This window comes from Bubalus kerabau, chromosome 6 (assembly GCF_029407905.1).
Source record: "Bubalus kerabau isolate K-KA32 ecotype Philippines breed swamp buffalo chromosome 6, PCC_UOA_SB_1v2, whole genome shotgun sequence".
Taxonomy (NCBI): Eukaryota; Metazoa; Chordata; class Mammalia; order Artiodactyla; family Bovidae; genus Bubalus; species Bubalus kerabau.
Window position 1 is genome coordinate 52006100 of NC_073629.1, and position 13924 is coordinate 52020023.

The window sequence follows — 13924 nt, forward strand, 5'->3', positions numbered from 1 at the left end:
CGTCTCTAGAACTGGGGGATTGGACTCAAAATTCCAAGCTTCTAATCATGGCTTGTTCTTTCTGGTTACCACCCCCTACCCAGGAGCCATCTTAGTGCCCACTCAGAATCTCTTTACTAGAATAAAAGATGCTTCTACTGTCTTATAACAGAAATTTACAGAGGTTTTAGAGCACTGTGTCAGGGACAGGGTTAAACACCAGTATTAGAACAGATGTTCCTAGTGCTCTTATCACTTAGAAAAGGTTTCAGGAACCCTGAAACATCATGCAAAATGCTGGGCTGGATGAATCACAGGCTGGAATCAAGATTGCTGGGAGAAATATCAACAACCCCAGATATGCAGATAATACTACTTTAATGGCAGAAAGTGAAGAAGAACTAAAGAGCCTCTTGATGAAAATAAAAGAGGAGAGTGAAAAAGTTGATTTAAAACTCAACATTCAAAAAATTAAGATCATGGCATCCAGTCCCATCACTATAGAAGGGGGAAAAGTAGAAGCAGTGACAGATTTTATTTTCTTGGGCTCCAAAATCACTGCTGACAATGACTGCAGCCATGAAATTAAAAGACACTTGCTCCTTGGAAGGAAAGCTATGACAAACCTAGACAGCGTATTAAAAAGCAAAGACATCACTTTGCCGACAAAGGTCCGTACGCTCAAAGCTGTGGTTTTTCCAGTAGTCATGTATGGATGTGAGAGTTGAACCATAAAGAAGGCTGAGCACCGAACTGATGCTTTTGAATTGTGGTGCTGGAGAAGACTCTTGAGAGTCCTTTCCACAGCAGGGGGATCAAACTAGTCAATCCTAAAAGAAAGAAACCCTGACTATTTATTGGAAGGACTGATGCTGAAGCTCCAGTACTTTATAGACACCTGATGTGAAATGGCAACTCATTGGAAAAGACCCTGATGCTGGGAAAGATTGAAGGCAAAAGAAGAGGGTGGAAGAGGATGTGATGGTTAATCATCTCTGACTCAGTGAACATGAATTTGAGCAAACTCTGGGACATAGTGAAGGAGAGGGCAGCTTGGCATGCTGCAGCCCCATGGGCTTGCAAAGAGTTTGGACACGACTTAGTGACTGAACAACAACAGGAACACTGTGCCAACAACCAGTAGCAGAGACCCGTATATATTTTCTGTTATCTCACACCACCTTCCAGATGTTTTTCTCCTTTATATATATATATTTCTTTTTTTTTTTTTTTTAAGATCCTAACATATAGTTGACTCTTGAGCATGTTCAGGGGGTAGGGCACCACACCTCTGCTTAGTCAGAATTCGTGTATACCTTGTAGTCTGCCCTCTGTATTCAGAATTTGAAATTTGAGGAGAGATGGAATTAGGAGAGAAGATGCCAGAACTTTAGAGAAGCTAGATTCTAAGATGAGAGATGATTGGTAACTGATATAACAGATATGTAGTTAAATAGTAGTGAAGAGGTCATGGGTGATGAAGAGGGAGGGGGAATGGATTTTCCCAGGAGTATATAAAAACCTGGGGCTTCATTTTTGCAAGCGAGAGTACAGTATAAACCTCTGGAAACAGTACAGACTTCACCATTTGTGATATATGTACCCCATTTTAAGAAGATGGCTATGAAAGTTGGAAACTTAAAGCTGGGAGTGATGTAATCAAACTGTTTTGAGTTCACCACTGTAATGGAGGTTGAACTTAAATAAGAATGGAAGTAGGGAGATTGGTTAGGTATCTTTTGGGAGTTAAGTGAGAATGATGAGAGTTAAGTTAAGAGAGAATGATAAGAGAATGAAAAGAAGACAAGGCAGATTTGAGAACTTTATAAGTAGATAAAATTGCAAAGTTTGGTCATAGACTGAATTTAGAAAAATAGTAAAAAAGTTGAGTTATGGACAAGGTTTTTTGCTTAATAATAGGACAGGTATAGGTTCCAGTAATTGAGATAGAGAATACACAAGCAAGGAGTAGGGGGTTCTGTGCTTTAAGTTTTTTTTCATTGTGGAAATTTAAAGACATTCATAAAAGTAGAGGGACCAATGTAACATAGTCTCATGTACCCCTTGCCTCACTTTAACAATTAACGTTTTTGCCGATCTTGTTTTATCTAGCCTACCCCCCCCTTTTTTTTGGAGTTGATAAGCAATGTAAAGTTAATTTTTTTTTAATGTGTTAAATTTTTATTGGAGTATAGTTGATTTACAGTGTTGTGTTAGTTTCTGCAATACAGCAAAGTGAATCACTTATTCACATATGCACGATTTCTTAGATTTTTTTTCCATTGTAGCTCATTACAGAGTATTGAGTAGAGTTCCTATGCTATATAGTAGGTTCTTATTAGTTATCTATTTTATATACAGTAGTGTGTATATGTCAATCTCAGTCTTCTAATTTATCCCTTCCCCCCTTTTTGCTGTAGTATTTTATTGCAAGTCCTAGATATATCATTTCATCTGTGAGTCTTTATGTATGCTTCTCTAATTGGTAAGGACTTTTTAAAAAACATAACCACAATGCCATTGTGACACCTAACCAGATTAGCAATTATCTCTAAAATATATATATATGTATATCTAATACTCAGAGAGAGCAGGTTTTTAAGGAGCAAATTTTGAATAAGAGTGATGAGATTAACCTAAAGAGGTGAATCGGTGTGAGAAAAGAATTCAGGGCTGAACCCTGTAGGGTTCAGTTCAATTCAGTCCCTCAGTCATGTCCGACATTTTGCGATCCCATGGACTACAGCACGCCAGGCTTCCCTGTCCATCACCAACCCCCAGAGCTTGCTCAAACGCATGTCCATCAAGTCATTGATGCCATCTAACCATCTCATCCTCTGTCATCCCCTTCTCCTCCTGCCTTCAATCTTTCCCAGCATTAGGGTCTTTTCCAATGAGTCAGTTCTTCACATCAGCTGACCAGAGTGTTGGAGTTTCAGCTTCAGCATCAGTCCTTCCAATGAACATTCAGGACTGATTTCCTTTAGGATTGACTGGTTTGATCTCCTTGCAGTCCAAGGGACTCTCAAGAGTCTTCTCCAACTCCACAGTTCAAAATCATCAATTCTTCAGCGCTTAGCTTTCAGCTTTACCCTGTAGGGTACCAGCTCATAAACAAGCCCATCAGAGAGACTAAGAAAGGAGTGTCAAAGTGGTGATGAAAATATCACAGAAACTGAAGCGGTAGAGTTTAGAAAGAAAGAAATGATTGCTACTGTTAAATGCAGCAGAAGTAGTCTGTAGAGTTGGAGTTGAAAAGCATCCACTGGATTTAGGAAGTATATGGCATTGATAATCTTAGCAAGAGCAATTTGAGTAGAGTGTGGGAGACAGAAATCAGTTGAGTAGATAAAGGAGTGCATGAAAAATGAGACAAAGGAGATAACTGATATAAGCTACACTTTAGAAGAGTTTGGAGGAGTAAGGAAAAGGCAGTAGAGAAGACATGAAGGTAATTGGGAGAGATAGGGAGGCTTGAGCATATTTATAGGCTAAAGGGGTGGAAACCATCAGAGGGGAAAAGAAAAGTGTTATGGAAAAACTGAAGTAATGTGGCAGGAGGAGAGCAGATAGCTGGGCACAGGATCGAGGACACCTGGAGAGGAAGAACATGTAGAACAGATATGCGTGTAGAAAAATTTGTAGCAGAAATGAAGTGTTATCATCAAGGGAATCAGACCCACTGGCCTCATGTTTCCTAAGAATGAGGAGGTAGAAATGAGGATTGAACAGGGGGCTTCAGAAAACTGATAAAGGTTTGGAATATTGAGTGGAATGAAAAGAGAGATAGAAGACCAAGAGAGCATTAGTCAGTAGTTCTGAGCACTTGGGGTTTGTTGTTGAAGACCACAGCTGTAGAAATAAGTATTTGTGTGGTTTTTCTCCAGTAGTATCAGCTGTCTGGGTGTTGAAGTAGAAAGGTGAATTGTAGCTGTCTTTCCAAGGCTGGCATTTTGTTGGGTACACGTAGCTAAAGGAAATATAGGGTGCAGATAGTTCAAATAATAGTGCATTGGTTGGTTAGGGAAAGAAGTGGATTAAGGAGGGACAGATGGGTAGGTTAAAAATGAAGGCATCATAATACTAGAGAAGTCAGAGGTAGATAAGTAGGTTGGTAGGAGAGATAAGATAAGAAATTGTAGTCAGAAAATGAGATGCTGGAGTTTAGGTATCTAATATAGAATAGCTCCAAATGTTGACAGAGATCCAGGATGGAATTTGGTGCCAAAATGGATTAGAAATTAAGGTCGTTAGAATTTAGTGGTCAGAAACACCATGAGGCTGACCTGCTGTAGGAGTTATCTGCATAACTCCAGGATCATAGCAGGAGCTGGGTAGAGAAAAGGCATGTGAGCAGATACCAGCCTTCAGTGAACATGGGGAAATGACCAGAAAGTCAGCATATGACAGAGATGAGGACAGATAAAGGGCACTATGACATCTGCTTCAAAGGAAAATGTGCTTTTGCCTGAGAGTGCAGGAAGAACTAAGATAATACTAAGCCTCTACCCATACCACGCCTTCCTGCTGCTGCTTTTCTGGCTGTGCGATGTAAGAGATGGGAGAGTATGAGCAGCTCCCACCAGAAACCAGTCAGGTTTAATTAGAGCATTGAGCTACAGCAAGCATCCTATGAAGAGGTTGAGGGTGTTAGGAAGAGGTTCTAAGATCCCAGTGGAAAGAGCATTACAAGTAGAGCCAGCAGTGAAGAAGCACAAAGCAGTTAAGAAATACAGATGAAATTGGGGCATGAAATGAAGTGAGAAGGTGCTGCTGAAGGAGAGGTAAGTGCGGCACATCTCAGCCATCCCTCTGGCACAGGTTGTTTTGGCAGAGTACTGCTTGAATGCCCCAAGGGTTGCAGCATGGGAACATTCCATGAGAGGGCAAAGACTGCCATGAGAAATTGTAGCGGGTCAGGTATGTTGGGTCTGAGCAAGTCAGCTGAGTGATACGTGGATAGACAGTGAAGGCTCTAATTGGGACACAGGTGAACCCCAAATACCTACAGCAGCACTGTAGAATCTGGTTACATATAACGATTTTTTAAAAGGCTAACCTTACTCTGTGGGGAAAAGAACAACATCTAGTACTGGCTGGATAAAGAAATGAAACTTCATTATTAATAGGACATTTGGAATCAATATAGTCAATTTTTGTTTTATAGCTATAATAAGAATGTGTAGCTTCGAAAATCAATATGTATTTAGCATCTGGTAGCTGAATAGCAGTCTCTTGTGACTGAGGATGAGTTTCCATGGTTCTTTTTTATGTTTTGAAATGACTAATGGAGCCATCTGGGATAGGCAGATTTTAACTCCCTAAAGACTGGAAAAGTCTTATTTGGCTTTCTAATTCTCCACAATATCCGGCCCAGTGCCTGGCACTCAAGTATTTATTGAATAAATTAGTGATTATGTGGAACATCAGTGTTCATTCTGACTTAGCTGTTTTTGTCATTCCCTTTTGACTTTTATTTAGTAGTTTCTTGTGGCCTTTAACTTTCTTGAACTTTTTTGGTGGAACTTTCTCAATAAATATTGACATAGGTGTAATGTCATTTTCTTTATAAGGAAACTAAGGCTTTGGAGAGGTTAGGAACTAACCCAGTATCTCACAGCTAATAAATGGTAGAGCCAAAACTCAGGTTAATTTCATTGGACACTGAAGATCAGATGCTTTCTAGCACACTAGAAGTAGAATAAAAGGCACAGGAGCAATCTTGTGTTTCTTAAGTCTCTCTTTTTCTCTTTCCTTCTCCTCTTAAAACAAACATGAAACTGTAGTAGTTAACACATGTGGGGATGCTTCTCTTTCTCTTAAAACACAAGCGCCTACTAGCCAGTCCATATCCAGCAGACAGTGGTCGGTAGAACATTGTTACTGGAGTATTCTTCACTTGATTAGTCTATTGGCATTTCATGATCCTTGTATGTCTCACATGTTTAGGTTCTCAGGTATCTCTGAAGCATTTTTTTAATTATAAAATATTCCCTGATGGCTAAGATAGTAAAGAATTTGCCTGCAATGCAGGAGACCAGGGTTCAATCCTTGGGTCAGGAAGATTCCCCTGGTGAAGGGAATGGCTACCCACTCCAGTATTCTTGCCTGGAGAATTCCATGGACAGAGGAGCCTGGTGGCTACAGTCCATGGGGTCACAAAGAGTCGGACATGACTAATACACACATATATAAAATTTACCATTTTAACCATTAACCGTATAGTTCAGTGGCATAAATACATTCATATTGTTGTGTAACCATCACCAGCATCTCTCTCCAGAACTGTTTCATCTTCCTACTCACTTCCTTCAGATTGTTGGCAGAAATTCATCTTCTTGAAGCTACAGGATTGAGGTCTCCATTTGGCAACCTACTCCAGTTTTCTTGCCTAGAAAATTCCAAGGACTGAGGAGCCTGGTGGGCCACACAGTTTATGGGGTTGGAAAGAGTCGGACATGACTGAGCTACTGAGCATACACACACTCCATTTTCTTGCTGGCTAGGGACCACTTTGAGTTTCTAGAAGCTGCCTGTAGTTCCCTGCCAGATAGCCCTCTAAATAGGCCCCCTCATAACTTGGCAGCTGAGTTCTTTAAAGCCAGCAGAGGTGAGTTTCTGACTCTTCAAGAGGGCCTGGATCCTCTTTAAAAACATTCTTCCTCTTAAGTCAGGCCCACAGAGGATAGTCTCCCTTCTTAACTCACATCAGCTGATTTGGGGCTCTAATTACATCTGCAAAAATCGCTTCACTTTTGCAGTAGAACACAATCTGATCATGGGGTGGCATCTTGCCATAGTCTGCTGGGTAGAAGCAAGTCTCACAGGTCCTACCCACGCTCAAGAGGAGAGGATTATATAGGACGTGAATATGGGGTGGGAGAGGGCACAGTAGAGTGTCTGCTGTAGCTTCCTTTTTTATCCATTTCACAGGGATTTTTGTCAGCAATTGGATACCCTTTTCCCAAAATGATTTTTAATCATGGAAGGAAAAAGAAGACTTGGGATTATCTTGAATTTGAGGAAGAAGAAGACAAACAGTTATCAGACTCTATGGCTTCTCTGGCATATCTAGTATTTGTTCAGGGCATCAGTATTGATCAGCTTCCAATGGTCTTAAGGTAGGAGTTAGTGTTTATGTATTCTAAAAGGAATAGCATCAAACGCATTTATCAAATGTCCAATGTATATTTATTAACGTATTAGTACATTTTCAGTGAAGTTTAAACAAAACCTATTTTTATTCTAAGTATTACTGCCTATAATCTTTTTAAAGCCAGTAATCATCAGTAGTAAAAAGGGTTGGAGGGGAGGCATTGAAATAGACATAAGGAATGATTGGGACAAGAGTCAGAAAGTGTTAAACTGAGCCTGGTTTGAAGCTGTTGGGCCAGTTGCCAATAGGGTGGTCTAAATTGCCATCATCTTTTAACTGGATTATTAATGTAATCCTGAGTGGATATGCGCTTCTAAAAGTACATGTATATGTGTATGTGTTTATATATACATTTTTTCTATTTTAGCCCATCATATCTTTTGCAGTTTAATATGGGGCATATTGAAGTCCTTTTACAAAGGTAAGATTATTTAAGTAGCATCTCAGAATTAAATAATAGTGTTAAAATAGCCCTTATCAAGATCAAGGGAAACTACTTTGTCTTTGCCAGACCCTAGTTAATTAATTATTTTATAAAATAGTGAAGCAAGTATTCACAAGAGACAGAAATGAACCAAAGGGATCTTTACAACAAAATTTCTTATTTTAAGCTAAAGATAATATTAAAATATTGTCTTTTAAGGAAATTTCCAGTGATCTGCTTCTAGGGTTTCTTTGCTTATTTCAGAAGTTGGTAAATTAAAATACCTCTATCCCACTGCAGCCTCTTCCAGTCTAAGGAGAGGTGGTCAAGAAAGAAATTCATCCATGGTTTTGCTTCGTGGATACAATCTGTGAACTGCATCATAAGACTCTACCTTTTATAGCTTAGATTATTGACAGTGATATCATTCAATAGCTTTTCTCATTTGAGGCACCAATAAGAAGAAAAACTTTCTCTTTTAAAAAAAATTACCAAGTAACAGGTATGCAGTTTTCCCAGATAGATATTTAAGAATCTTACACAACTCTATGGTTTGTTTTCTTTCTCTATAACACGTTGAAATTCTCTCTTGAGATCAGTCAGGGCCTTTCGGTGCTATAGGAAAACTAGTGACACTTGATTAATCCTGCCTCTTCCCAGGTGAAGGAAGATTTGTTACATGGCAAATGTCCAAAGCCTCGGCCTGCAAGGCAGGAATTTCCAAGGGTCTCCTGGCACAAGTAGTTACTAACTCTGTAAATTTACTGTATTGTGTATGTGTTAATGATTTTACATAGTTCCTGTTATATACATAAAATGAGAATGTGTATTGATTTTAATATTCAGTTCTATAGTCTTAAAATTTCCAAACTGTTTAGTCATTGAGGCAAAAAACGGAACACTTTTAATTCCTCTTATGGTTAGAACAAGAACCTGGAGCCTAAGATCATATTTTTTGCCACGGATCTTAAATATTTCATTAACAATGATTGTAAACCTTTAAAAAATAAATAAATGGAAAGCATTACTTTATATATATAGATACATATAAAGAATTTGAAAGAGTTAACCAATTAATCGATTAGAATACATGGCATTATATCAGGCATAATTTATTTCTTAGCACTTGGTATTGAAATTCTACTGATCTGACACCAGGAAATAAGCCCTGAGTGGACTGATTATGGTAAATTTTGCTGTCAGTAGCCAAATCAAAAGACAGATCAAAGGTGGATTAAGAATTTTGACTAAGTTCTTCAACAGAATTTCTCCTTAATATGCTTTTTTAAAGTATATAAAATTCAATTTTTGATTTATTTTCCTAAAGTGAAGAATAATTCTAAAGCAATTTAGAAAACCATGTTGATAAATTTTAATACTCTCTTCCAGAACAGAGGAGTCTGTTTTCTCCAAAGGATTGGTAAGATTTGTTTGCAACCATTATAATTTAAATACACAGTCATGTTAACAAATACAGCTGTTGATGTTACCATATTTGTATCTCTGCATATATTTTAATCTGTAGGATCTGTTGGAGAATGGTTTATTGAGAATAGAGGACAACAGTCTACTTCACCAGTACTTAGAAATCAAGAGTTTTCTTACTGTACCTCAGGTAAGTAAAATATGTATTCTAATCTTGAAAAATGCTGCTTTTCTATTCTAAACTTAAGTTCTTCTCAGATTCCTTTCCTGCTTTTTTCTCCATATCCTTTGAAAACTCTGGTACCTTGCTGTCCAGTAGAACTTTCTGTAATGGCAAAAGTATCCTGTTATCTGTGCTGTGCGGTTTGAAAGCCACTAGCCATATTGAACACTTGAAAACGTGGCTGGTGTGACATAAAGAACTGAATTCTAAATTTTATTTAATTTAACCTTAACTAGCTATATGTGGCTAGTGACTACTATATTTGACAGTATAGCATCCAGTGGGAAATACAACTTTCTTCTTTAACACTTTCGTTCTGTAGGAACCTTGAAAAATGAAGCTCCTTTACTTTTATCATAACTCAGGTCCTCAGGACTACATCAAGGCATATATAATTCATTACTACAAAAATATTTTGTTTTTCTCTCCTGTGATTTGTTTTGCCCCTGTTTATTAGTTTTTTGTTATCATAGCCAAATAGGTCTTAGATGTCAATGTAGCAAATTGTTTTTCCACTATTTAAATAGAAAAATCAGTTTCAGTTCGGTCGCTCAGTCATGTCCGATTCTTTGCAACCCCATGGACTGCAGCACGCCAGGTTTCCCTGTCCATCGCCAACTCCTGGAACCTACTCAAACTCATGACCATTGCATCGGTGATGCCATCTGACCATCTCATCCTCTGTTGTCCCCTTCTCCTCCTGCCTTCAATCTTTCCCAGCATCAGGGTCTTTTCCAGTGAGTCAGTTCTTCGCATCAGGTGGCCAAAGTATGGGAGTTTCAGCTTCAGCATCAGTCCTTCCAATGAATATTCAGGACTGATTTTCTTTAGGATGGACTGGTTGGATCTCCTTGCAGTCCAAGGGACTCTCAAGAGTCTTCTCCAACACCGTAGTTCAAAAGCATCAATTCTTTAGCGCTTAGCTTTCTTTATAGTCCAGTTCTCACATACATGACTACTGGATGTAGTCTAGATGGACTAGATGGACCATGGCTAGCAAAATAACGTCTCTAATTTTTAATATGTTGTCTAGGTTGGTCATAGGTTTTCTTCCAGGGAGCAAGCATCTTTTAATTTCATGGCTGCAATCACCATCTGCAGTGATTTTGGAGCCAAAAAAATAGTCTGTCACTGTTTCCATTGTTTCCCCATCTATTTGCCATGAAGTGATGGGACTGGATGCCATGATCTTAGTTTTCTGAATATTGAGCTTTAAGCCACTTTTTCACTGTCCTCTTTTATTTTCATCAAGAGGCTCTTTAGTTCTTCTTCACTTTCTGCCATAAGGGTGGTGTCATCTGTGTATCTGAGCTTATTGATATTTCTCCCGGCAGTGTTGATTCTAGCTTGTGCTTCATCCAGCCGGCATTTCGCATGATGTACTCTGCATTTAAGTTAAATAAGCAGGGTGACAATATACAGCCTTGACGTATTTGGAACCAGCCTGTTGTTCCATGTCCAGTTCTAACTGTTGCTTCTTGATCTGCATACAGATTTCTCAGGAGGCAGGTCAAGTGTCTGGTATTCCCATCTCTTTAAGAATTTTCCACAGTTTGTTGTGATCCACACAGTCAGAGGCTTTGGCAAAGTCTATAAAGCAAAAGTAAATGTTTTTCTGGCTTCTGTTAGTATATAATAAGTCTGATTATTTTAAATTAGTGGATTATATTTCTACATGTTTGATTTCATTTCTTTTGCCACTCTAGATGTAATTGAAAATTACTATGTGCTTCTAACTATACACTTGGTAACACCCACTCAATACCAGTTACAAAATGGATTGTACTTAGCTTCCTATAGGCATAACAGTAGAATGAAAGGCTTAAGGCAAAAATTACTTCAGCTTTAAATCTCTTATCCTCATTTCTCTGAATTTTTAGTATACATTAATAATATAGTTGTTTCTTTGTAGTCAATATAATCTAATGTTTGAAATAAATTTGGTTTTTTATTTCCAGGGCTTAGTCAAAGTAATGACCCTCTGCCCCATTGAGACATTGGTATGTAAATATCTGGGACTAAATAATAATGAGTTTCAGTGAAAAGTTTTAATAATTTAATCTTTAGTTTATGTAACAATATTATTTGTTCCGTTTTAGAGGAAAAAAGGTTTAGCTGTGCTTCGGCTGTATATTAACAAATTGGATCCACAAGGCAAATATACATTATTTAGGTATGTATCAAAGGTTAATTGAGAAATGTGTGGTTGATTAAAAACCAAATTGATGCCATTAATTATTCAAGATTATTGTATTTTGGTATGTTTTGCATGTAATTCCACTCTCTTCTCTTTGATAGGTAGAGATGAATTAATCAAAAATTATGGATACATATATAAATATATATTGTGTGAATATTACATAATAAACGTGTGTGTGTATATATATATATACACGCACACACACACACACACTTCAGTTCAATTAATTGAAATACACTAAAATTAAAGTAGACTGAAAAGATTAAACTGAGATTGGTATGGCTTCTGCTAGAACTTTATATATGTCAATAAATATCCATTATTCACAGTTGAAATTAATGGCTCTTGAAATTAATGGAGTTATAACCTTTGACAGCCTATTCACTTTAACAGTGGAGCTTATTAATAGTACTGTTTGAGGACCAAAAGATTCTAGCAGCTCTGATTTGAAGATCAGCAAATTTTCTTAAAGAGCCCTAAGTAAATATAGTTTTTATGGGCCACACAGCCTCTGTTACAACTGCTCAACTTTGTGTTTGTAGTAAGGGTCAGTGTGTTCTAATAAAACAAAACAGGCAGTAGGCTGGATTTGGCCTGCAGACCTTAGTTTGTTGATACCTGGGTAATAAAAATGAGTTAAAACCAAATTGGGGCAGTGGTAACATGCTAAGTAAGAAGTGTTCTTTGGGATTGCCCAATACTATCACTCTTGATTCCTTTTTTCTTCATTTCTGTTTGATAAGAATCAGAGTCGGTTTATGAAATCTCCATTTGATGCTTAGGTCTAATACCAGCTTTCCTATTCTGATCTACCTGTATTCCTACCCAGAAAACTCCCTGTTCTTAGGTTGATCAGGTTGAGTTTCCTTTCTTTGCAATTAAGTTAATCTAACCAGACTAGTCAAACAGGGAATAATTTGGGGAGTTTTTAAGCTATTATACTAGTGACTGTACTTGCTGTGTTAGATCATTGCACATAATGCATATATGCATAAAATGTGCATATATGCACATTGCACATATATGCATAAAAAGATTCAAATTTGGTTTAATAGAAATTTCTTTTTGGAAAAACCCAGTTAAAATAGAATTTGCCAGTTAGTGAGGGCAGTAGCCATAACAGGTGACTTTGTCGTTGTCTGCACTGTTTTTTTCCTATTTCTGCAAATAACACATGGCCCATTTGAATTTGTAGAACTTTCATCATCATTTAATTTATAATGCAGTCCAGGATAATTTCAAATGTATTGTAATTTTGCTTTAAAGGTGCTTACTGAGTACAAGTAATCACTCAGGTGTGGAGGCCTTTATTATTCAAAATATCAAAAATCAAATTGACATTTCGTTAAAGGTAAGAGCATAACTAAGGCGTCAATTATCAATTTATTCTTTTATTTTGTAGGACTTATTTACTCATTTGTGGCATACATTAATGTGGAATCTTGCTCTATGGACCTTTTCTATCTCTAATATTAGGGTACAGGCACATCTCAGAGATAGTATGGGTCTGGCTCCAGATCACCATGATAAAGCAGAAATCTCCGTAAAGCAAGTCACACAAAATTCTTGGTTTTCCAGTGCATATCAAAGTTAATTAGACTACATTTTAATCTGTTAAGTGCAGTAGCATTATGTCTAAAAAAAACAATGTACATACCTTAATTTTAAAATACTGTTTTTCTTAAAAATGCTAGCTATCATCTGAAACTTCAGGGAGTTGTAATCTTTTTCCTAGTGGAAGGTCGATGTTGATGGCTACTGATCAAGGTGCTGTGGCTATTTCTTAAAGTAAGACAGCAGTAAAGTTTGCCAAGTTGATTGTTTCTTTCACAAATGATTTCTCTGCAGCATGCAAAGCTGTCTCACATCATTTTACCCATAAAAGTTCTTTGATTATTGAAGTCAGTCCTCTCAAACTCTGCCACTGCTTTATCAACTAAGTTTTATGTAATATTCTAAATCCTTTGTTGTCATTTCAGCAGTCTGAATAGCATCTTCATCAGGAGTCTATTCCGTCTCAAGACACAATTTTCTTTGCCAACCTAGGAGAAACAGCTCCTCATCTGTTCAGATTTTATCATTGAAATTGCAGCAGTTCATTTACATCTTCAGGCTCCACTTCTAATTTTAGTTCTCTTGCTGTTTCCACCACAGTTATTGTTACTTCCTTTTTTAAAAAAATTTTGGCTGTGCTGGGTCTTTGTTGCAGCATGTGGGTTTTCTCTGATTGTGGCATGTGGGCTTAGTTGCCCTGTTACATGTGGGATCTTAGTTCTCTGACTAGGGAGTGAACCTACATCCTCTGCATTGGAAGATGGATTCTTAACCACTGGACCACCAGGGAAGTCCCTCCACTGAAGTCTTGAACTCTTCAAGTCATCTGTGAGGGTTGGAATCAATTTCTTCCAAATTCCTGTGAATGTTGATATTTTGACCTTTTCTCATGAATCACGAATGATTCCAGAAGGTTTTCAGTTTGATCTACCCAGATACATCAGAAGAATCACTGTCTCTGAA

General features: G+C 37.6%; 1 protein-coding gene across 5 annotated transcripts in view; it reads left to right on the forward strand.

The window, feature by feature from the left end:
* The window catches only part of GLMN (glomulin, FKBP associated protein), a 45178-nt gene that overhangs the window by 13987 nt on the left and 17267 nt on the right, over positions 1-13924 (forward strand). For all 5 annotated transcript variants that reach the window (XR_008715780.1, XM_055585161.1, XM_055585162.1 and 2 more), the window contains exons 8-14: positions 6913-7100; positions 7503-7556; positions 8949-8979; positions 9085-9174; positions 11166-11207; positions 11307-11380; positions 12674-12758. Coding sequence is in view for 4 of the 5 variants with exons in the window: in XM_055585161.1 (XP_055441136.1) it covers positions 6913-7100; positions 7503-7556; positions 8949-8979; positions 9085-9174; positions 11166-11207; positions 11307-11380; positions 12674-12758 (564 nt within the window). In the remaining variant the exon portion in view is untranslated. The remainder of the gene's footprint in view (positions 1-6912; positions 7101-7502; positions 7557-8948; positions 8980-9084; positions 9175-11165; positions 11208-11306; positions 11381-12673; positions 12759-13924) is intronic.